The sequence below is a fragment of the Ctenopharyngodon idella genome, chromosome 18 (assembly GCF_019924925.1).
Source record: "Ctenopharyngodon idella isolate HZGC_01 chromosome 18, HZGC01, whole genome shotgun sequence".
NCBI classification, from domain to species: Eukaryota; Metazoa; Chordata; class Actinopteri; order Cypriniformes; family Xenocyprididae; genus Ctenopharyngodon; species Ctenopharyngodon idella.
In genome coordinates this window covers 24,883,601-24,906,345 of record NC_067237.1, presented here as the reverse complement: position 1 = coordinate 24,906,345, position 22,745 = coordinate 24,883,601, and the positions used below count along the sequence as shown (strand labels likewise).

At 36.9% G+C, this 22,745-nt stretch overlaps 1 protein-coding gene across 1 annotated transcript; it reads right to left on the bottom strand.

Moving 5' to 3' along the window:
* Positions 1-162: 162 nt before the first annotated feature.
* Positions 163-21,389, bottom strand: slc6a15 (solute carrier family 6 member 15). The gene is made up of 12 exons (XM_051869732.1): positions 21,210-21,389; positions 19,289-19,771; positions 14,778-14,935; positions 14,482-14,608; positions 14,169-14,350; positions 10,035-10,145; positions 8,373-8,614; positions 8,026-8,215; positions 6,543-6,735; positions 5,815-5,974; positions 4,295-4,457; positions 163-1,427 (listed from the first exon to the last, which is right to left on the bottom strand). Exons 2-12 carry the CDS (start codon positions 19,596-19,598, stop codon positions 1,038-1,040), a joined length of 2,226 nt encoding a protein of 741 aa, XP_051725692.1. The 5' UTR covers positions 19,599-19,771; positions 21,210-21,389; the 3' UTR covers positions 163-1,037.
* Positions 21,390-22,745: the final 1,356 nt, after the last annotated feature.

Genomic DNA, 22,745 nt, shown 5'->3' with positions numbered 1-22,745 from the left:
AATAAATTTAAGCACTGTATATATCAGCCAGAATTTTAATATTGGTGCATCCTTGATATTTGTCCATGTACAAAACATCCTTGATATTTGATCCATGATCCATTCATATTTCATTCTAGGTCATGTTGTTGTGAAGCGTAACAAAGTAGTAAAGCAAAAAAGTGTGTCTGAATCCTTTATCATTTAATCTCAATACTGAGAATACTGCGTCATTGGGCAAATTCATGAAAAATATTTACAGAAAGAGGGAGGAGTATCAACACTCCTTACAATAATAGCACATCAGCAAAAATACAAACAAACAAAAAAAAAGTCAGCGCACTGGATTTTTAAGCATTTCTTACCAAAAACATGATCTGTATTCCAAACTATATTAGAATAAATTTATTCATAATATATTTACAGAATACCTTAAATGTACAACATTCACTCCTTGTATTCTATTAACATTTTTAGAATTAATTAGGCACACTTTTTTTTTGAACCATGAGTTAGGTGTTGTATTAAATGCAATCCATACACTGATGCACAATGATTTAATTACATCCAAAAGAAAAGTATTGCATGTTTTCCACGTTTTACGCATACATTTACATTCTAGACTTTTCCACAGCTGCTAAGCTGCTTCTAATCTCATTTTTTTGAGGACAGTAACTGCCCTGACTTGCAACATAATCTGTTTGTACAAATAGCCATTCTACAATAGAGCATAAACCAGGGGTCTACAGGCCCCTACAGAGTCGGGTAAGTGCGTGCAAACAGTTGGGGCAATGGGTCGGGATGGGGGTAGGGTGCGTTAGTTCTAGCTACACATATAATACAATTAGAAATGTTGAAACTTTTCTTCTGGACAAGTGTGGAATGAAGATGGCTGTTAGAAAGAGAGTAAGAGAATGCTGTCTGTTAGCATTCCTGTTCATCTCAACGAGAGGGATTGTGATTGGTTACTCAGGTGACTGACATTTGAAGCGCTGGTTCTTATAGGGCAAATGAAATGACGCTGGTCCTCACAGTTATAGATGACACTGGACAGGTCCTCACAAATCAGATTCGGGCATGTCCGGAATATCTTTAATATTCGGCATTACGTATCCAGTGCTGCAGCTACCGTTGAGCGTGACATCTGCACTTGAAGGAGGGCCGCTCTGCTTACGGTAGTTGGCCGGCATGGGCGATGGGGCTTCGCTCGGTGACTTCGTGTTGAGAAGACTTGCGTCATCTTCATCGTCTTCTCTGGTCCTACAAGCGGTGTCTTTTATAATGCGGCCCTTTTTATAGGAGACGGTGGACAGGCCTCCTGCGTTCTCGTCGATGATGTTCAGACAGCGCAGAATGAAAACCACAGGCACAGGAAGGATGGCGGTGACCACCAGTGAGATGCAGACCGCCAGGCCCCAGGGTGGATAGCTGAGAGATTGTTCTTGAGCCTGAGAACAGACACAGCAATTGGATTATTCCGGCAAAGGAATAATTCCGCTTTAATCCTGTGGTAAAACTGTGCATCGAAGGCCTAAGTGTGCTCCTGGGCTTAAAGAACCACAGCATTTCTTTTCAGTCAAAATTCTGTGCAATGATTATCTCAATAGTCACATACAGATTAGTGATCATAATTTCACTAGTCACACCAATTAACGTCCTTACCCTAAGCATTTTAAAACTGACTGTAAGACTGATGCTGGACTGTCTAGACCAAGAGAGGGCTACTCTTTGAGAAAACATTTGAACTCTCTCTTGCAAAATTAGCATCCCCATCCGAGACGCAATCACACCGAGTCAATCACACCTCAGCATTGCCTTAATCTACATTTCCTTTCCTTCACCTCCCTCTTCCCCAGTCTCTTCTCTCTACATGCAGAGATGACCTGAAATTCACCCAAAATCTATATGGTTTAATGTGAACAGTTATCATACAACATTATACATGTTTGGTATCATTTGAAATGTGTCAGTGCGACTGGTACAAAGGTCAAATCCCCACAGAAGTAAACCAAAAGGTTTTAAGATTTTAGTGATATTTTGCTCTCTGTAATGGGTGTCCACCTTCACAGGGTCTTTCATGCAAATGGCCTTCTGTCCCCAAAAGGTGTAAACTACTCAGTCTAGGACCCTGATTAATGCAAATTCCCATTGTAAACTCATGTTACCATTTAAAAGAAGTTTCTGTCTTGGTCTGAGTATTTAAAGAGATGTTGCAGGAGGCTCAGGGCGTGATCCTGTAATCAGATCAGCCCACATTACTGAATGTCCAGGACAATCAGCAATGTGCATTTTTCTAATGTCAGGTATGCATCTTTTACTGTGTTTCTGAGCATCTGATGTTTTGTATTGATCATCTTTGAATTGATTATTTAATTAGCATGATACATTTACCTGACTAATAAATTGTTATATTTGACTTTATTCTGACTTACTCTGAAATTACTGACTCTAGTAGATTATAAACCCATAAATCCCACAAATCTACGCTCATGTTAGTAACGGACTAAAGTACAGCTTAGGTGGAGCAGTGGGGCACACCAACTGATATTTTAGAGCTCTGACTAACACATTGGCATTAGTTATGTATGCTTAGACTGTGTAGGCTAATAATGGGTTTTCCGTTCAGAACAACATAGAGTTGTCGGACCAATCTGAATAGGGTGAGCCTCAACCTCTGATTATTGTAATATAATTCTAAGTGTACGGGGGAAACCACGGCATGATTATATAAAGTTACCATTAGAAAAGTTAGATTGGTCAGCTTGGTTCTATGGTAATGGTCATGACCTCTGGTTAGATATAGTCTTGCTTTAATTCAGTGTGTTCAGATCTATGGGGACTAAATAACATACTTTTAGAAATAAACAAGCATGGTGTGGCATCTAAAAGTATTAGTCATCGCCTCTGTCTAATGACCAAGACTGACGAGTTTGTGTATATGAGATTCAATACCCGGCCGGTGCGAAACTCAAAGCGTTATAGGAATCCGAATGAACGAGTACAATAAGAGTAAAGAGTTAAATAGAATAAACAAATGTGTAGCTAAACTATTATACAAATGACCAATAATCAGTTGGCATTCTAAACTAAATTCGAGGTCATAATAAAATGGAGTCAGATAAAAGTTTACTTGGAATTAAACTACTTTGCCACACTGAAAAGACCGAACGCGCAAGAAACCTTCCCCGTCCTGTGGGAAACTGCCGTTGGGCCGATTGGGTGGGCCTTACACTGACAATTCGTTTAGACAAAAAGCCGTTCAGCTTTTTACTACTGGTGATTGTATTCAGTCTTCAAAATTAGTAAGTAGTGTTCATTTTTGAAGATTATCATGATGAACTAAACATGTAAGAATCATAGGCCTGGTTTCACAGACAGGGCCATATTCAACTTAGGACGATTTAGGAACTTTTTTCGTAAGTTGAATACGGAAGGTGTAGGATGTAGCGTAAGTGTTTTGAACTGTGAGAAGCGTTACATTTTCTTCCTGAATATGGAAGGTGGTTTGGTGGAAGCTAGTTATTTTACTTCATAACTTGTTAAATATGGATATTTTTCTTACGCAAATGCATCGCTTTGCTTCAGACAGCCTTTATTAACCCCCCCGAGCCGTGTGGAGTACACATGGATGGATGCACTTTCTTGAGCTTCATACTCGTTGGTCCCGTTCACTGCCATTATAAAGCTTGGATGTGTCAGGATATTTATTAATATAACTCCGATTGTGTTCATCAGAAAGAATAAAGTCATATGCACCTAGGATGGCTTGAGGGTGAGTAAAGATTGGGGTAATTTTCATTTTAAAGTGAATAAATCCTTTAAGCCTTGTCTGTGAAACCAGGGGATACATTTTTCTTGGTCACAGAGCATATTTTTCTGCAATAATCCAAAAACCAATGGAAAAATCCTAATGGATTTTTGTTGTGGAAACCAGGGTGATGCTGACTTTAGGGTTGGCCTGCAAAAATACACCATCATTGTAGTGCTCTATAAATGTTAAATATATGAAAAGAATTCAAGACCACTCACAATTAAGTATGCAAATAGATGGACAAAAGACCAATTTTAATATCTCTATCTTGCATGTCTTAAATTAATGAGTGATTTTTAAACTTTAGTCTTAAATATATTAAACAATAATGTTTCATGTTTACAAAAATAAAATAGATAGAACACCTATAGTTGAAGTAATCTCCAAAACAAAGTCTGAATGGAATCTGTACGATCTTCTCTGAATAAAAATGTTCTGAAAAAAATTATGGCCATATTGTAACTTCAAAACATTATTGTATCTTAAGCATTAAAGTTTACCCACCAGCTGCTGGTTCCATGCGCTGTAACTAGGTGGCGACAGTCCCAGCTGAATGATACTTGCGGCCAGAAGACCCAGCAGCAGCACTGGTGTGACAAACTTCCACATATAGTAATAGAAGCGGTATGGAGTGAAACCAAGCATGTCCTTCAGATCCTCAAAGAACCTGAATGAACCCACAGAACACAGAGAGGCATCAATGCCACAATCACAGCAAATTGGCTTAGAGTCACTGCTAAACTAACTGTCTTATGAAAGCAATATGTTACGTTTTTGTAATTACTTATTTTTCATGATTACTTTATAATTTTTCATGATTACTTTATAATTGTATTTACATATATTGTATATATAATTATAAAGTAGTGGCCAAAAGTGATGTCCGGCTGAGAAAAAAATGACATCTTCACCCTTTATTCAAATTATTAATAATTTGTTATAGATTTTGTAAGCATATTGCGTAGTTGTGCTTGTCGTCAATAGTTTTATTTGTGATAACGCAATGAAACATGCAAAAATGTGAAGACATTACAAAGAAATTATGAACACATGCAAAACAAGAGAGAACCAACAACATATTAATAACTGATTATTAGTGTATGCTTTTTCTTGTGAGCTTTTGTATTTCTATGCTTTTTTTTGCATAGTAAAATAAAACCTGTAACTGTAGTTTGCCCCTTTTTTGCCAAATTATTTTGTCAGATAAATATCTCAATCAAGTGTAGTGTTTTGTTCTTCCCTTATTTTTTTTTTTTTTAAATATTTAAAAATATGAAATATTTTCCTCATATTTTGGTGGTTTAATCAAACTTGTAGGGTCATTAAAAATAAATCCCCAAATCAGTCCCCTTCGGACATCACTGCTGGCCACTACAGTATGTAATTTAATTATAATTACAATATAATTATAACTGCATTTATTTTTTATTGGTTAGTTTGTAACCGTTACAAACTTGAATTTCAATTTGAATTTCATCTTAAATGTCTTAAATCAATGAGTTATTTTTAAAATTTAGTCTTAAATATTTTAAATGGTTTTATGTAAAAAGAAATAAAATAAAATGAACAAAACAAAGTATGTACATTATGTTCTCTGAGCAAAACCACAAATACATGTCCATATTTTAAACTCAAAACATTTTTCAAATATCTTAAGATATCTTTTTCAGATATTTTTTTTTCTCTGAAAAAAAAATCAAGATGACTTAATCAGAAATGTGCCAATGCCACAATCAATTCAAAGTAGATTAGTGTTTGCTTCTGATTTATGTGATTTAATTGGGTTGTGAAAGCTGTCTGTGGGGTTTTATAATTACTTTTCTTTTTTTAAGATTACATAATTATAATTATAATTATTATAATTATAATTATTTTCTTTGGGTAGTATAAGACCGTAACAAACTTTAATTTTATTAATTTTAATATATGTAGCTGATAACAAAAACTCTTCATATCAATACGAAGCTCATGCCACTAGAGGGCGCTGTACGCTCATAATGATGGAGGCTGAGTATGTAACGTACTTGTCGGTGCCGTAGACCCAGGCCACAGCAATGTTCTCCAGAAGAACCACGATGAGCAGAGGAAGAGTGGCAGAATAATCGTCAAACATGGCCACAAAGTAGTTCCCAGATCGCTGGACAAATATTAAACCAATACAGAAGGCAAGTACACAGCAACCAACTGTAAAGAAAGCAGAGAGCAACACTGTGTGAGATTTAGCGAATTAGAATTAAAAAGGACAAGTTGAAATGGAAATTGGAGGGGGTACGATCTTATACACTCAGCAGTTTACCAAAGCCCACAAGAATTATGATGCTCATAAATGTAGTGCGCATAGGTGAAATGATTTAGGTTTAATCATTAAATGTAAACAACAGCCATGCAGTATACTGTTTAAAATGGTTAAGAAATATTTCTTGAGCACCAAAACAGCATATTAGATTGATTTCTGAATATGAATGATTTCTGTTTAAAAAATAAGCTATGCAATCAGACTAATTTACATTTTAAAATATATTAAAATTAGTATTTTTCTTTGGCAATGTCTGTTCTTGTCTTGACTTGCACATCACAGTATTTAATTATTGTTATTAGTTACTATAGCATGACCTGAATTATATAGACCTTGTTTATGAAGCCTTGTTGTGATTACAGGAATAGTTCAGCTAAAAATGCAAATCTATCATATGGCTTCAGATATTGCCTTCTCTCCATATTGCAGAGTCATGAGTTTTTGGCATTGGCTGACCTGTGAGGTATTCCTTTCGTACTTTGAAGGTGTCCACAATGGGGGTGAGGATGCCTTGGATAGTCCCGAACATGCTGCCCAGTCCCAGATTGACCAACATAAGGAAGAACATGACAGACCAAAAAGGCGAGGCTGGGAAATGGGTCATGGCTTCAGTGAAGGCGATGAAGGCCAAGCCTGTGCCCTGCACCGCCTGTGAGAGAAAAGATAAGGGTAGGATTCTAGCATGCATTCAAAAACATGAACATATAAAAACACAAATAAATACAAAGACATTGTGTGATCAGTAACAACATGGACGAGAACTTCTAAGTGTAAGTGTAAGATTAGGCTTGACTTGTATCATGGCAGCTTGTTTTGCACAGGCAAACATAACTTATATTTTCTTCAAAAAGATTAAAATATACTTAATCACATTTTTAATGTCAAGGTACTAACATTAGATACTGCTACAGGGATGATATACATACATCTGTTTATTCTGTACTGTTAAAATGCTGTATTTTGCTTAAGGGCTCAGCATGAATTATTCAACGTGTTTTAGGGTGAGGGTTTACCTTGAAGGAAGCAGGAACTTACAAAAATAGATTTGGGTAAAACAAAACACATCAAAAATGCATGTGTAAAGAAAGAGCCACATTTCTTGAAGGCTGCGGCCTATGACGGTACTTGAAAGTGTTTATGTTGTTTAATCTGATTACGGCATCACCTCAGCCAACACATACCGCATTTATTTCTGTGTGTTTCATCATGCAGTGCCTCTTGATCTCCTACACACCTCCTTCCATAACAACACGGCAGAAAACCTCGCCACTAAAGTATTTCCTCTGCAGTTTCCTTTATTTTGGTCATAAACTTTTAAGCATTTATATATCCTCTGTTTATGGGTCAATTACAAATAAGGATTTCTGAGAAAAGAAGAAATCTTTTAAAAATCTAGTTTAAATTGAATTTTAGAAAACATTTTATATCATTTTTAAAGAATTATTTTCTACAATGTATTTGAAAAATACTTATATTAAAAATTTCACAGCTGAAAAGTTTGTTTGAGTTGTGCCCTCTATTGTACGGTGTGAATTTGCATTTCCTTCAGCCTAAAGGGGCTTTACATCGCTGACAATAGAATTTTTTTTCTATACAAACAAGTAAGCCAAGCCCAGGTGAGAAAAAGTAACGCAAAAGTAACGTAACATATTACTTTCTATGAAAAGTAACTAAGTAGTTACTTTTTTAGTACTTTTTATTATTACTTTTAAAAGTAATTTTCCCCAACACTGCACATCATTGACCATATGGGTTATGGGTTTTAAAATGTCATATCTTGATAGAGAGTGCTCACTTGTGTTGTATTAACTTTCAAAACAAATGAATGGAGAGAGAGAGAGCGTAACCACCAGGGTTAAATTCCATGGAAAGTTTGTGTATATCAGTTGTCTCTAAGGTTTCCCCGTGGTGTATCGGTTCACTTAAAGCTCCTCCTCACCTTGTTCAGCTCCTCTTTGATGTCGCAGTTGTCTAAGCCTAGGCGTGGGTAATCGTTTTCCATCACGCCCCGGATAATGTTGGTAATTTGCTGGTAGTCCTCTGGGCTAACATGACTGAAGTTAATGTGGTGTGGGATCAAGCTTGGATTGATCTCTTTGCCAAGGAAATCATTGATCTTCTTTGTGTTCCTAAGATACATTAAAAGAAGAAATTCAACGATAGGTCATTGAGTCTGTATGCAGTTACAGACTCAATGACCTAACTAATTTATGGACTAAGTTTTTTTATTAATATTTTGAACTTGCTACTAAACTGCTCCTCATGGTTAATGTGTTTTGAACTTACAATTCCACACATTTGTCAATCACGATGTTGGCTTTGAAGCCCAGCACAGCGAACACGACTAGAGTGGCCAACACTGAGGTGAAGAAGTTAATGAAGGAGACCAGCACAGCATCGAAGTGGCAGTTGTTGTCTCGCTTGTTGTAGCTGGAGAAGGCGATAACACCACCGAAACCAAGACCCAGGGCAAAAAAGACCTGCGTGGCAGCTTCACGCCACACTTTGGGCTCCAACATGATTTCCAGCTGTAAGAAGATAGTGTAGTTTATTATTTGTCACATGCTCAATCGGGTGATATGCTTTTAAAGGGTTAGTTCACCCAAAAATGAAAATTCTGTCATTAATTACTTATCCTCATGTCATTCCTCACCCGTAGGACCTTCGTTCATCTTCGGAACACAAATTAAGATATTTTTGATAAAATCTGATGGCTCAGTGAGGCCTCCATTGACAGCAAGATAATTTACACTTTCAAGTGCCCAGAAAAGTACTAAAGACATATTTAAAACAGTTCATGCGACTACAGTGGTTCAACCTTAATGTTATGAAGTGACGAGAATACTTTTTGTGCGCCAAAAAAACAAAATAACGATTTCGAATACGAATCTTTTGTTTCGAATCAGTGGTTCGGGGCGTGTATCAAACTGCCAAAGTCATGTGATTTCAGTAAACAAGGCTTCGTTACATCATAAGTGTTTCGAAACATTTCGAAATTTCAATGGTTCACGTGACTTTGGCAGTTTGATGCGTGCTCCGAACCACTGATTCGAAACAAAAGATTTGTAAAGCTTCTTGAAGCAGTTGTTTTTAAATATGTTTTTAGTACTTTTCTGGGCATTTGAAGGTGTTAATTATCTTGCTGGCAATGCAGGCCTCACTGAGCCATCGGTATAATCAATGTCTATATGTGAGTAAAAGCCTAAATTCTGGAGAGTAAATTATGACAGAATTCTCATTTTTAGGGTGAACTATCCCATTTAATTTAAATAGAAACACACTTAATCATCCTTTTTAGCTTCTGAATTGCACCCTTGATAACATAGATGTAAAAACAGCTCTAAAAAGCTTCTTAAATATAGGATTTTATTTAATAAGAAAAATCTAAAACATTTCATTACCAAATCTGTTTTCCCCCCATTTCAGCAGTGCATTGATTGTAATGGCTCTGTACTAATTACCATTTGTGTGTTAAGCAGAAGCAGTATTCTAAAGCAGAGGCAATTATTTGTGTGTTACACAAACCACCCTCTGATAAGACTCTGAAGCAACATATAACTCAACAAGGGACACATTGACAGCCCCTTGCACTGAGAAGAAATGTGACCGCATCTTGTGTCTGTGTTGTGTTGTATTATGTAAAGTAGCTGGCACAATGAGACGGTCTGCTGCATTTCAGTGTGTACTGATGGAAGAGTTAATTCACTTCTGCCGAGTCACATCACAAATGCATGCTGGGAACTCTGGCTAGGGTATTGTTTCCATAGATACATCTACTGGTTTTCACCGAACTGAGACGAGTGATACACATGGGAATTAGTAATGGATGATTACTGTAATTCTCAATAAATTGGATTAATTGCTGCTGTGTGAACCAGAGCATGTAGAGTAAATTGGTCGAACCATTGTGGTAATGTGTCATCTGCTCACACATACACAGCGTCTTACCTTCGGGGTGAACATGTGAATGATGCCGTCTACAGAACCCTTGAGCAGGAAAGCACGAGCCAGGAAACAAATCAGCACCACATAGGGGAACAGAGAGCTGAAGTACATCACCTGCAGTCAGACAGAACCAAACAGATTATCAAATAATGTCAGTGTAAAATTGCATCTCTTTTGCTATGCTAGTGTTTCTTAAAGGGTTAGTTCACCCAAAATGAAAATTCTGTCATTAATTACTCACCCTCATGTCGTTCCAAACCTGTAAGTCTTTCGTTCATCTTCGGAACACAAATGAAGATCTTTTTGATGAAATCTGAGAGCTTTCTGTCCCTCCATAGACTGCCTTTATAACTGACACTTTGACGCTTCAAAAAGTTCATAAAGAGACCGTAAAACTAATCCATATGAATTGAGTGATTTAGTCCAAATTTTCAGAATTTCCAGTTGTGAAGGCAGTCTGTGGAGGGACAGATTTAATCAAAAACATCTTCATTTGTGTTCTGAAGATGAACGAAAGTCTTATGGGTTTGGAACGACATGAGTGAGTAAATGATGACAGAATTTTTGTGTGAACTAACGCTTTAAGCTGTAAACTCATTTTCTGCACATAGGGGGCAGAAGAATATGCCCTCACTTGCTGACTTTGCCAACAAACTATGAGTCAACTATAAGGCTTTTTTCATATTGCACCCAATCCAAACCTTTTACATTTTCAAACATAAACAGTCCATCATTTTACAAAAGAAATCAGATCTGTTTGTTCAAACATTACAGTGAAAAATACACAGCTAATTTTGAATGAACGTTTTTGAAGAAAGATGCTTTTTTTTAAGCCAGATGGTGTAGTTAAGGCATTTACAACATGTGACTATAAATGACTGAATGAGACACAGCTGCAGACACTTTGTGTGTGATGCTATATGCACGCCACATCCAAAATGATTTAAAAAACTACTTGAAATTCGATCTGGCCAGTCTGGTCAGACTAAAGCATATTTCCAAAAATCTGACATATCGATTTGACAATACAAGAATAGTCAGCAACAGAAATAAGATGATAATGCTGATTGCCGTTTGTCAAGGAATGTTGTAACCAAAGGCTTATTTCTCTAAATGTACATCAAAAGAGATGGAACTGTTTTATATATCACATTGTTTGTTGCAGACAGTGAGATCATGTGTGACTCAGTGTTGATATTGTTAACTAAAACTAAAATGATTACAAATAGTTTTTGAAAACTGAAACAAAGCTTAAAAAAATATATATAAAATATAAATATTAGATAAAAAAAAAATTACATTTATAAAACTTAAATGAAAATTAAAAATGTTGCCTTGGCAACTAACTGATATAAACACAATTAAGTTGAAGTATTACAATTACTAAAAGTAAATGAAATAAAAAATAAATTAAAGCTATATAGAAATATTTTAAAAACTAATAAGAATAATAAAAACAAAATTACTAAAACTTAAACTATAATTGAAATCTTAAAATGTAAAAATAAAAGCACATTAAAAATACTATTAAATACTATAAAAGTATATAGATTATATACACCAATCAGGCATAACATTATGACCACTGACAGGTGAAGTGAATAACACTGATTATCTCTTCATCACGGCACCTGGATATATTAGGCAGCAAGTGAACATTTTGTCCTCAAAGTTGATGTGTTAGAAGCAGGAAAAATGGGCAAGCGTAAGGATTTGAGTGAGTTTGACAAGGGCCAAGTGGTGAACCGGTGACAGGGTCATGGGAGGCCAAGGCTCATTGATGCATGTGGGGTTGGCCCGTGTGGTTCAACAGACGAGCTACTGTAGCTCAAATTGCTCAAGAAGTTAATGCTGGTTCTGATAGAAAGGTGTCAGAATACACAGTGCATCTTAGTTTGTTGAGTATGGGGCTGCATAGCCGCAGACCAGTCAGGGTGCCCATGCTGACCCCTGTCCACTGCCGGAAGCGCCAACAGTGGGCATGCGAGCAATGGAAGAAGGTGGCTTGGTCTGATGAATCACGTTTTCTTTTACATCACGTGGATGGCCGGGTGCGTGTGCGTCGCTTACCTGGGGAACTAACGGCACCAGGATGCACTATGGGAAGAAGGCAAGCCGGCGGTGACAGTGTGACGCTTTGGGCAGTGTTCTGCTGGGAAACCTTGGGTCCTGCCATCCATGTGGATGTTTGACATGTACCACCTACCTAAGCATTGTTGCAGACCATGCACACACTTTCATGGAAACGGTATTCCCTAGTGGCTGTGGTCTTTTTCAGCAGGATAATGTGCCCTGCCACTAAGCAAAAATGGTTCAGGAATGGTTTGAGGAGCACAACAACGAGTTTGAGGTGTTGACTTGGCCTCCAAATTCCCCAGATCTCAATCCAATCGAGCATCTGTGGGATGTGCTGAACAAACATGTCCGATCCTTGGAGGCCCCACCTCGCAACTTACAGGACTTAAAGGATCTGCTGCTAACATCTTGGTGCCAGATACCACAGCACACCTTCAGGGGTCTAGTGCCTTTGACGGGTCAGGGCTGTTTTGGCAGCAAAAGGGGGACCAAAACAATATTAGGAAGGTGGTCATAATGTTATGCCTAATTGGTGTATATACAATAATACTGGTGTGACTCAGAACCTTGCGGCAATAAGAACAGTTGGTTCTCTTTATGAGTTCAGTACAGTCATGAAGTCACACCCCAAACATAATTTCATGATTTTCTACTTTAAAAGAATGATAATTTGGGGACTTAATGATTAATTCTTAACTTAATCCTTAAATAACATACATATTTTATTTTATGGACACATTTTAAATTGGTTCATATTATTCATTTTTACTGTGTATTTTAGTTTTTAATGATCATGAAAACCTCCCTGAGAATGTGTGGACCATGTGTCCAATCACTCAATAGATGCTATTTTACATTCACGTGTATCTTCACGTTTAGCTTTTACTCTATGACCATAATGCTCAAAAGGCTACTGACTCATCTCTGATTCATCAAGGGCGAACCAGACTTTAAACTTTAACTATCCCACAGCTTAGAAGATTAAAAGACACTTCTCTGTGGTTCCCCAAAAGTGAAGCATCAAGAAGGTTATACAAAGATCCATTAAATAAATCTACCCTTCTTCCTGCAGACACAACTCTAATTCTACTGTACAGTATCCTCAAACACCAGTAATTGTAGTTGAAGGTTACTGGGTACAGTGCCACAGAACTGTGAATGGGGATGGTGCACATAAAACCATGGCAACCAGCATTGCCATGCTTTTGTGCACACAAAATGACAAAAAAAGAAGAAAAAAAGAATGGGAGTGTGGGATTTTTTTGTGTGTGTGTGAAATACGCTTTTGTGGGAATCTTGAATGAGAGATTGGTATTCTTTTGTGAGGTAAATCCCAGATTAGGCTTCAAAGACTGTCTTTATCCCCTTCAGAGTATAGCATATATATTCCATACTATAATATCCTTACTGACTGAGGGGCCACACTTACACAGTAGAAGAGATTGCTGTCCTTTAACTGGCAATATATTGAAGCCGTTTCACTCTGATATATGTCACAATAGGGAAAAGAAGGCTATCGAACTTTCATACCAACATTAACTGCTGATCAGAAACCTCTATAGATGATCTATCATGATCAAACATCTATTTAGTGCACTCGTTTATCAATTTTTTTGTGGTTACTAAAACGTTGTTGTATATGTAATTGTATATATATATATAATTATATGTATTCTTTTTACATATACAGTATAATAATGGATGCCTTTAAAAAATGAAAACCCCTCAATCTGTTTTAACTTCTTTAGGGGGGGGGGGGGGGGGGGGGGGGGGGTTAATACTCACATGACTTGAAAATCAGCTGTCTAAAGGGAACCAGGTCAAAAGCACACTGATGTCAGAGCACCACATGTGGTCTTATCCGTTTGGATGCTGCATCACATTTCACAAAGTTATGCAGGCATGGATCACATGAGAGGCCGATGGCTCTCATTTATATAGGAAGGATCAGTCTGAGGGTCAGTGTTTCTCTCTGTGCTACTTTTAAGTCATCCCTTGAGGTCTTTATTGTGTGACTAAAGGCAGACTTGCCTAGAACAAAATACAAAACACTTTTCTTACCTTTCCAGAGGACTGGATACCCTTGATCATAGCAAGACACACCATGGTCCAAGCAACCAACAGGCACAAAGTCATTTTCCAGTTAAGTCCTCCACTCTCGGAGATGGAATCAGAGATATCCAGGGCCACACGATACCAGTAGAACGTAGTAGCTGAACTTTTCTCACACTCTGGTTCGACATCTACACAATAACATGAAACTTATAATTTTGTACAGCATTATAAGATTCATAAAATGTATTGTTTCTGTCTACATATGTCATATATTAAATGTATTTTAAAAATAAAAAGTGTAATTTCATGGTCTTCTTACATGTATTCGTTTTGTTTTTGACCAGGGGACACTCGTGCCAAGGAAGAGGCTGCTGGAAGGACTGTGAGAAGTAGAAAAGACTCCAGCTGATGATGACATTGTAGTAAAGCGCCACAAAAAAGCACACCTGCAATAAGAGAGAATGCGGTTAATTGTATGAGCTACACCCTGTACTCCCAAGTCTAAATGGTTTAATTAGTCACCTCTCCTCTGAGCAAAGATAGTGTCCGTCTTTGGTTATTTTTATACAGTGCACTTAAAATAACCTATGTCTACATGAAAGCACTGATATTCACCAAACAGCTGGCGAAGCCGATGCCACCCAGGCGTGGACTGATGTAGTTCCACACCCCGATACTGCCCCGTCGAATGCGCTGACCCACTGCTAGCTCCAGGAAGAAGAGGGGAATCCCTATCACCACCAGCAGAATGAAGTAGGGAACCAGATACGCTCCTACAAAGACGAGAAAGTATGGTTATGGTCTTATTTATTTAGGAACCAAACTTCCACAATGGTATACACAGGACTTGGGATATACAGTATGTCAGATATAGTATATTCATGTCAAAGGTGATGGTGTATAAATGCAATTAAAGCAATTACCCATTGTAATCAACCATTCTTCAAGGTCAATGTTTGATTATTCTTGAACTGTGATTATTTGTGTCATATATCTCACTTTTTTTTTTAATCAGTTACTGTGTATTTTACACTGTGTTGATTGTTTTTCCCCTTGTTTTTATGCTTATTTATTTGTCCATTTATTAGTTTGTTTTTATTTGTTTATTAACTTATTCTAATTAAATGATTAATTACATTTATTAATATATTTTCTTGGTTCTTGGTTTATTTATAATGCTAATTCTGTAATTCTTTTTAGTCCTATCCACTCTTATTTTGGTATTATTTATATCTTATTTTTAATGAACTTTTATTTTAATATTTTCAGTTTTCATATTAATTTTAGTTTAAGTTTTAGTAATTTAGTTATGTGCTTTTGTTTTATTATTATTTAGCTTCAAATTATCTTTATTTTATTTTTAGTAATGGTAATGCAACATTTTTAATTTAAGTTTACATTAATTTTTTCATCTATTATTTATATTTTGTTTTATTTCAGCTTTATTTCAGTTAACAAAAACTATTTTTCAATTTTTAATAGTTTTAGTTTTAGTTAACAATAACAACACTGGGACATTCTTGTAATTTCTGTAAAATATGAAAGAATTGGTTAACTCACTGTAATTTTTTGCAAACATTTTCTCTCTTGAATTAAACTCTCATTACACAGAGCCAAATAAGGAAGAGACTGACATTTCAAAACTGTTCAAGCATTGCCAATGGCACAGGATAGAACATTCCTTCCCAGTGCCTTATGGGGAACAACTTCAATACAATGGCATTGCTTTGATAGTACTGTAGGTCTGTTGCTCTTTCAACATGTTGCAGTCATGTGCTTTAACACACAGAAACCTACTTAGCTTCACAGACAAGTATGATTATTTTAGACACTACCATCTGGTATATTTAGAGAAATGAATCTAATAATTGAAAACATAAACTACAGTGTCATTTACAAAAATGAAATGAGAGGGTAGGTACTGTATTTCTCAAGATGTTCTGTAAACTGCAGTACATTTTATTTTTATAACAGCTTAGTTTGTACGATCTACATCTTCAACCTGTGTATTTTGTTGGGTGGCAACTAGGCTTTGGGATATCATGAACTGCCATTAACAATTTCGAGCCATTTTGCATTGATTCCCTTTGTCATATATGTTTAATCCAATTTTTGGAGCACCTAACCCAGGCTCTAGCAAAATGAAAGAGCTGATTTCAATGTTTTAACATTAAATTTATTTAGCAGCCTTATTGTAGCCAGCAATAAAGGTCTTTAGATCTTGCATGGTGCCCAAGTAACTTTAAAATAGTAGAATCTCACCAAAATTGTCATGTTTTTGCATTTTGTTTAAGGTTTGTAATGTAGGTCAGATTGGTGCGCCGTGAGACACTTGTTTAAAAATGTATGACTCTACAGGTTGTGCGTAAGATGACATCTGGCAGACTGAGGCAGCAAAGCGTCATAGGTGTGTTTCTTTGAGGACAAAATATGCTGTCATTGATGGCACATACTATAGATGGTGTGGTGTTGTGCTTGCTCTGCCCTGGCAAAGACAGACGGCCCACACACAGTGGCCTATTTAATCTAATTACAGATCTGTACAGCAGGTCACAACACTCACTTATTATAACCTGGAAAGTAAGACACGGCAGGGTTGTGGTCCTACTACAGTTCATGAAACCCAAATGGAAGACAGAAGCATTCCTTATAAAAAATGATAGGTTGCTTTCTCTTCTGTCTTTCTTTCTAATACAGAAATCATTCACTCACTCTGAAAGTGTCTTTTGCAAATGTTATAAGGAGAACAAGGAGAGAGACATGGGTAATCTTATCTACTGTATGTCATTGCTCTCAGGGAGACCTAGGTAAGAAGCTGTAATCTACTTTCTCTTGACATTAAACAGCTTTGTATAATCACAGATGGGTAATATAACCTGTGATTATCCTGCAACATGCAAAACGTTTCATTTCAATGCCATGCCCGACTAACATGAGAACATAGATAGCTCACTGAAACAACTGTTTCTAATTAGTTTTTATTGATTGATACACACTATATTAACAAAAGTATAGGGACACCTGACCATTACACCAACAGGGACTGCAATGGCATCGCATTCTAAAAACATAGACGTCAGTATTGAGGTAGTCCCCCCCTTTGCAGCTATAACAGCTTCCACTTTTCTGGGAAGGCTTTCCACAAGATTTTGGAGTGTTTCTGTTGGAAGTTCATCCAGTAGAGCATTTATGAGGTCAGGCACTGATGTTGGATGAGAATCTCTGTTCCATTTAATCCCAAAGGTGTTCAGTGGGCTTGAGGTCAGGGCTCTGCGCGAGCCATTCAAGTTCTTCAACACTAAACTCACTCGTTCCCACAAAGTTGGAAGCATAGCATTGTCCAAAATGTCTTGGTATGCTGAAGCATTAAGATTTCCCTTCAATGGAAGGGGCCTAGCCCAACCCCTGAAAAACAGCCCCATACCATTATCCCTTCTCCACCAACTTTTACAGTTAGCACAATGCAGTCTATCTGGTAATGTTCTCCTGGGATCTGCCAAACCCAAACTCGCCCATCAAACTGCCAAACAGGGAAGCGTGCTTTGTCACTCTACTGAACATGTTTTCACTGATCTAGAGTCCGTGCTTAATGCAGCTGCTCGGCCATGGAAACCCATTCCATGAAGCTCCCGCCGCAGTTTTTGCACTGATATTAATGCCAGTGCAAGTTTGGAACTCTTCAGCTATGGAATCAGCAGAGGTTGGTGACTTTTACACACCATGCAACTCAGCACTTGGTGACCCCGCTGTGACTTTGTCGTCTTCCACTTTGTGGGCAAGTTGCTGCTGTTCTTTAATGCTTTCATTTTCCAAATATACCACTGACTTATTGCAAATGTGGCATCCTACCACAATACCATGCTTGAATTCACTGAGCTCTTCAGAATGACCCATTTTTTCACAGATGTTTGTAAATGCAGACTGCATGGATAGGTGCTTGATCGTATACACCTGTGGCAATGGGTCTGATTGAAACAGCTGAATTCAATAATTAAGAGGTGTGTCCCAATACTTTTGTCCATATAGTGTATTTATTAATTGTAATTGTGGTAGGCTATTACTCTTATTTCAATGACTTTCTATGGTCTCTACAGAAGTTACAGCACATTAGCTAGAGCAGGGGTTTTCAAACCCAGCACTGCACATGTTGTATGTCTCTTTCAACACTCCTGATTCAACTCATCAGCTCATTAGTAGAGACTGCAAGACCTGAATTTTGTGTGTCAGGGAGACAAAATGTGCAGTGCTACGGGGGCCTTCAGGACAGGTTTGAAAACCCCCGAGTGCATCGCTTTATGATGGTGGATATTTGTTTGTATTGACTAAACTTTAGTTATGTCTTAAATGTGTGTATTTTACAAGAAAGACCTTTGGCACTGAGGTCTGGTTTCCTGCAGACACATGCAAGAGAATTGAATCTCCAAAATACCATTCTCTTCTTTAAATTGCTTGTATTTTACAAGAAATACCACTGACACTGAGACCTGTTTCCTGCAGAAATGTATATTGAGAACTTGCCAGTGAGGTCTTAGGCATATGTCTCACTTTAGGTTGTCAAGTTTTTGAAATGAGGTTCCTTTGTGTTTAAGCATTATAAAAACAATGGTTTATTTATCCAATTTAGAGAGGAATCACAGGGGTTCTCGCAATAAAAACAAAATATTCTGCAAATTTCCGTTATTGACAGAAGTTTGTGTTACTGAACTGAAACAGCTCACAGTTTCAGTTTCAATTCTTAGTCCACAGACTCTTTAAGATACTTCATTCAGTCGTGTATGTGTGTGTGTGCATTACCAAATGTATCTTTCCTAAGAATGTGAATAGGGACTGCAATTCAGCACGATGGTGTACTGATGGGATATTCATTTAAAAAAAAAAAAAAAAGAAGGAAAATGCTGATCATATATCCATATACAGTAGTCAACATTTGAAGTGGAACAAAAAAGTTAATCAAAGTTGTCCTAAGAACTAAGTTGTCCTAAGAAGAAGGTTTTAGGACAACTTTGATGTAAGGTTTCGATCCTCTTCAGATGTTGACTACTATATATAATCGATAATGGTCATTTTTAGACTTGGATTTACACTCGTCTTATAAAGAATATGTTTTGCTTTAATGCTTAACCTACCACCGCCGTTTTTCTGGCACAAATAGGGGAACCTCCAGACGTTGCCCAGGCCCACTGAGAAGCCCACTTGGGCGAGGATGTACTGGAGCTTGCTGCTCCAGGCGGGTCTCTCCTCCTCTTCCTCCTCCTCCTCCTCCTCTGAGCCCTCTTCAACATCCTTCTCCTTATTCTGAGGAACATCTCCTACCATTAGAGAGCTCTTCTTGAAAGAGTCCTCACATGTATCTTCATTGGAGAGCAAATCTTTGACAGATTCCGTAACATCGTCATCGTCAATCTCTCTCTTGACGGTTTTGCTGTTTTTGGGCATTTGAAAATGTCTTTTTTGGGCGATGGGAAAGGAGAGATTCTAGGAAATCCTTTTTGGCAGGGTAGGTTTAGTTCAAAAGGGCAGGCGTAGGTCAGAGAGGAGGATTTAGTCGACAGACAAAAAAGTGTGGGTTGATGAAAAGTTTATCTTCTCATTTTCACGGTACAGGCTTCCTGTTAGAACAAGGAACAGAAACTAGACAGCTTAGTTCCCCTAAAATGATGCAATATGACATTATTTTGCATGCCTTTTTTTTTTAAAAACGACTTATATATTAACTATTTTAGAAACTGTTGTTTGACTGAGTTGACATCAGGCAGAATATCACAAATTATTATTAATATTAATATTATTATAGTATAATTTATCTAATTGTGATTTTTTTTGGCTAAGTTTTGCTAGGCTCCATCACTATCTCTTCAACCTCACGACATCTTTCAGAAACCCTGGTGAAAGGTGATTGACAGGCAGAGAACGGAATATATAACAGAGACAGGTGTAATTCCCAGAATATCTCATGTAGTTAGGATAATTAATGCATTATGTTTAGGAAAAAACGCATAGAGAGTACTTTTAATTTCGCCTTCATTCTATTAACAGCAAACTTGCTAATTCACAACGCAAATAAGGCGCAATACAGTGTTTTCAATAGCAGGAGGCTGTGAGTAACCATGACTCGCATCACAGCTTCCATTTGACATCAAATGTCATTCAAACCAACTGAATCGTTAGGAACACGATCATATTTCGCATCTAAATAATTTAAGCCTCTCTTTAGAGCACGAGGTCGGTTCATTTGCATACGAACCCAAACAGACAAGAGCGCGCCTTCTGTAGTCACGTGGCCGCAGCGCCCCAGAATAAAGGTTTGAAGACTGGATTCGCAATAGATGGACAGTAAAATAGAAAATAATAGTCATTTTACGTTATCAAATCAATCTTTTGTGGCTCGAAAGCTCTGGTTTTGTACATTGTATACGAAACCACGAGTGTACAAATGTGAATGATGCTGCGCGGCCGCTCTCGGTCGCAGCTCGTGTGATTAATAGATTTCTTTCAAGGCTGCACCTTTTTTATATAATCAGCCTCCAGCAGAACACATTTTGGCCTCTTCGTCATTGAATTTACCGTAAAATCTATTTTAAAATTACACCTAAATTATCTAAAATCTTTTAAAATGAGCTCATTAAAAAAAAAAAAAAAAAAAAAAAAAAAAAAAAAAAAAAGCATCGTTAAAATAAGGTCATGAAATATACATGCGCATTCGGTGTCAATAATATAGGCTAAAGTAAATAATTTGTCATTAGCAAAGGCCATTGTGTCTATGTTTATATCTAATTTAAATTCCATGTATTTTAGGAAAAAATTACTAGACAGTTTTATAGCCCACTTACTGAAAATAGGCCATTACGGTCATGCGAATAACAATTATTATTTACGAATGAAATACATTATATATTTGTAAAGAACTTAATTTTTACCCCCCCGCCCAAATTTACTATGTCACCCATGTGCGAGGTTTCATCATACACACTGGATGTGATTGCGCAGCCGTCCTCTCATCATTCTATGTTAAATAAGCACAATCGAATAGAAATAAAACATTCTTACCTTATAACGAATCAAAATGAAATGAGCAAAGGTTTAGAAATGAGCTGTTTCGACCTAAATACGGGTTATATTCGATGGTTTGGACATCTCATATACAATCTGATGTAAATGTGATGCAGGAGGCACAGATGCTCTGTCTACTGTATCAGTGTCGTCCGTCCCACACGAGATAGGGGGTAGAAACTGATTTGTGTTCCCTGAAGAACTGAAATAGGCGTGTCTTATGTAGGCTATTAATATAATGTATTTAAACAGATCAAATAATATGACAACAGAATTTTGCTTTAAAATGTGTTTTTTATGTTTGAAAAATATTTTTAAATCTAACCCCCCCATTAAATAAAACAGAGTGGTACAACCCACTATAGCGCCCACAAGCTGATTTTTAGGGGTGTACCGGTATTGTAACCTCGTGCTTGGAAATCTTACATCAGATTTACAATAAAATGGCTGAAATCACAGATTAACACGGACTTGATCAAAGGTCCACTAACGACGTGCTGGAAACGCTGCTGTCTGGATTATTATTATACTTTTTTTTTTTTTTTTTGTCTTAGAACGGAATGTGCGGATGTGTAAATGATTAAAAGCGTGAAATTTGGACTGAAGATCTGAAATGCGCGCTCCTATTCAGGGAATAATTGAAGAAATGCGCGGAAATTGCACTGTTGGGGGCGCTATAGAGAAAACAAAATTAATATATTGTGACTTTTTGATTATAATTCATGAACAATTTAAAATAGTAACAAGTGTTTTATATGCACCAATTCCTTGGCTCATGCTCTTCATATCGCACGTAGACCCATTTATTTCCAGTCAGGAATAGTCCTTTTACCTGAGCTCAACGAAACTGGTGCAGACAGATTCAGCCTATAGAATTCTTTTGTTAATAATTATCAAAAATATTTGACTTTGTGATCAACTTGGCTCCTCAGTGAATTAGTGTGGACTATTTTAATTAAAACAAAATAACTATTGAACAAAATATCAGATTTCCACCTCTGTATACTTATTTTAATCATGAATTTGAGGAAGCCTGCAAAATTTGATGCTGTTTAGCCAAAGGGTTGCGCTTTAACAGTGACAAAAATGTACATTCTAAATGTAAATAAATAGACCCTTTTCACATGTCCTGGTTTCTCGAAGCAGACATCGTCATTGTTGAATGAGAGAATACATTAAATATATTTTTTTTGTGTCCCCATTTTCTCAAATAGCAAAACTCAACAACAGTGTTTTCATAACTTTCAAAAAGAGGGAAAAAAATAGAGATTGATAACAGTCAGAAGAGAGAAAGATGTAAACTTTACCGTCACCCCCACAGCCGCTGTATTAGAAACACACCCTCACAGCAGTGTTAACTAGTTTTTTTTTGTTTTGTTTTTTTGTAATTTCTTGAAAAGGTAATACAATACTAAGTATAGTGTTATAAATGTACATACATTTAAAAAAAAAAATGAAAATATAAAAAACTTTGCAAGATTTACGATGCTAATGACCGTTAAAACGTGTCATGACAGTCCGTGTAAGGGTCCA

Bases quoted from the DNA above. Each gene is read 5' to 3' on its own strand.
- slc6a15 (XM_051869732.1), bottom strand. From the start codon at position 19,598: ATGCCCAAAAACAGCAAAACCGTCAAGAGAGAGATTGACGATGACGAT. The intron at 14,351-14,481 runs GTAAGAAGACCA...GTTATTGTGTAG, and splicing joins CAAAAACAAAACGAATACAT to ATGTCGAACCAGAGTGTGAG. The intron at 6,736-8,025 runs GTGAGGAGGAGC...TTTCTCTCACAG, and splicing joins TCAAAGAGGAGCTGAACAAG to GCGGTGCAGGGCACAGGCTT.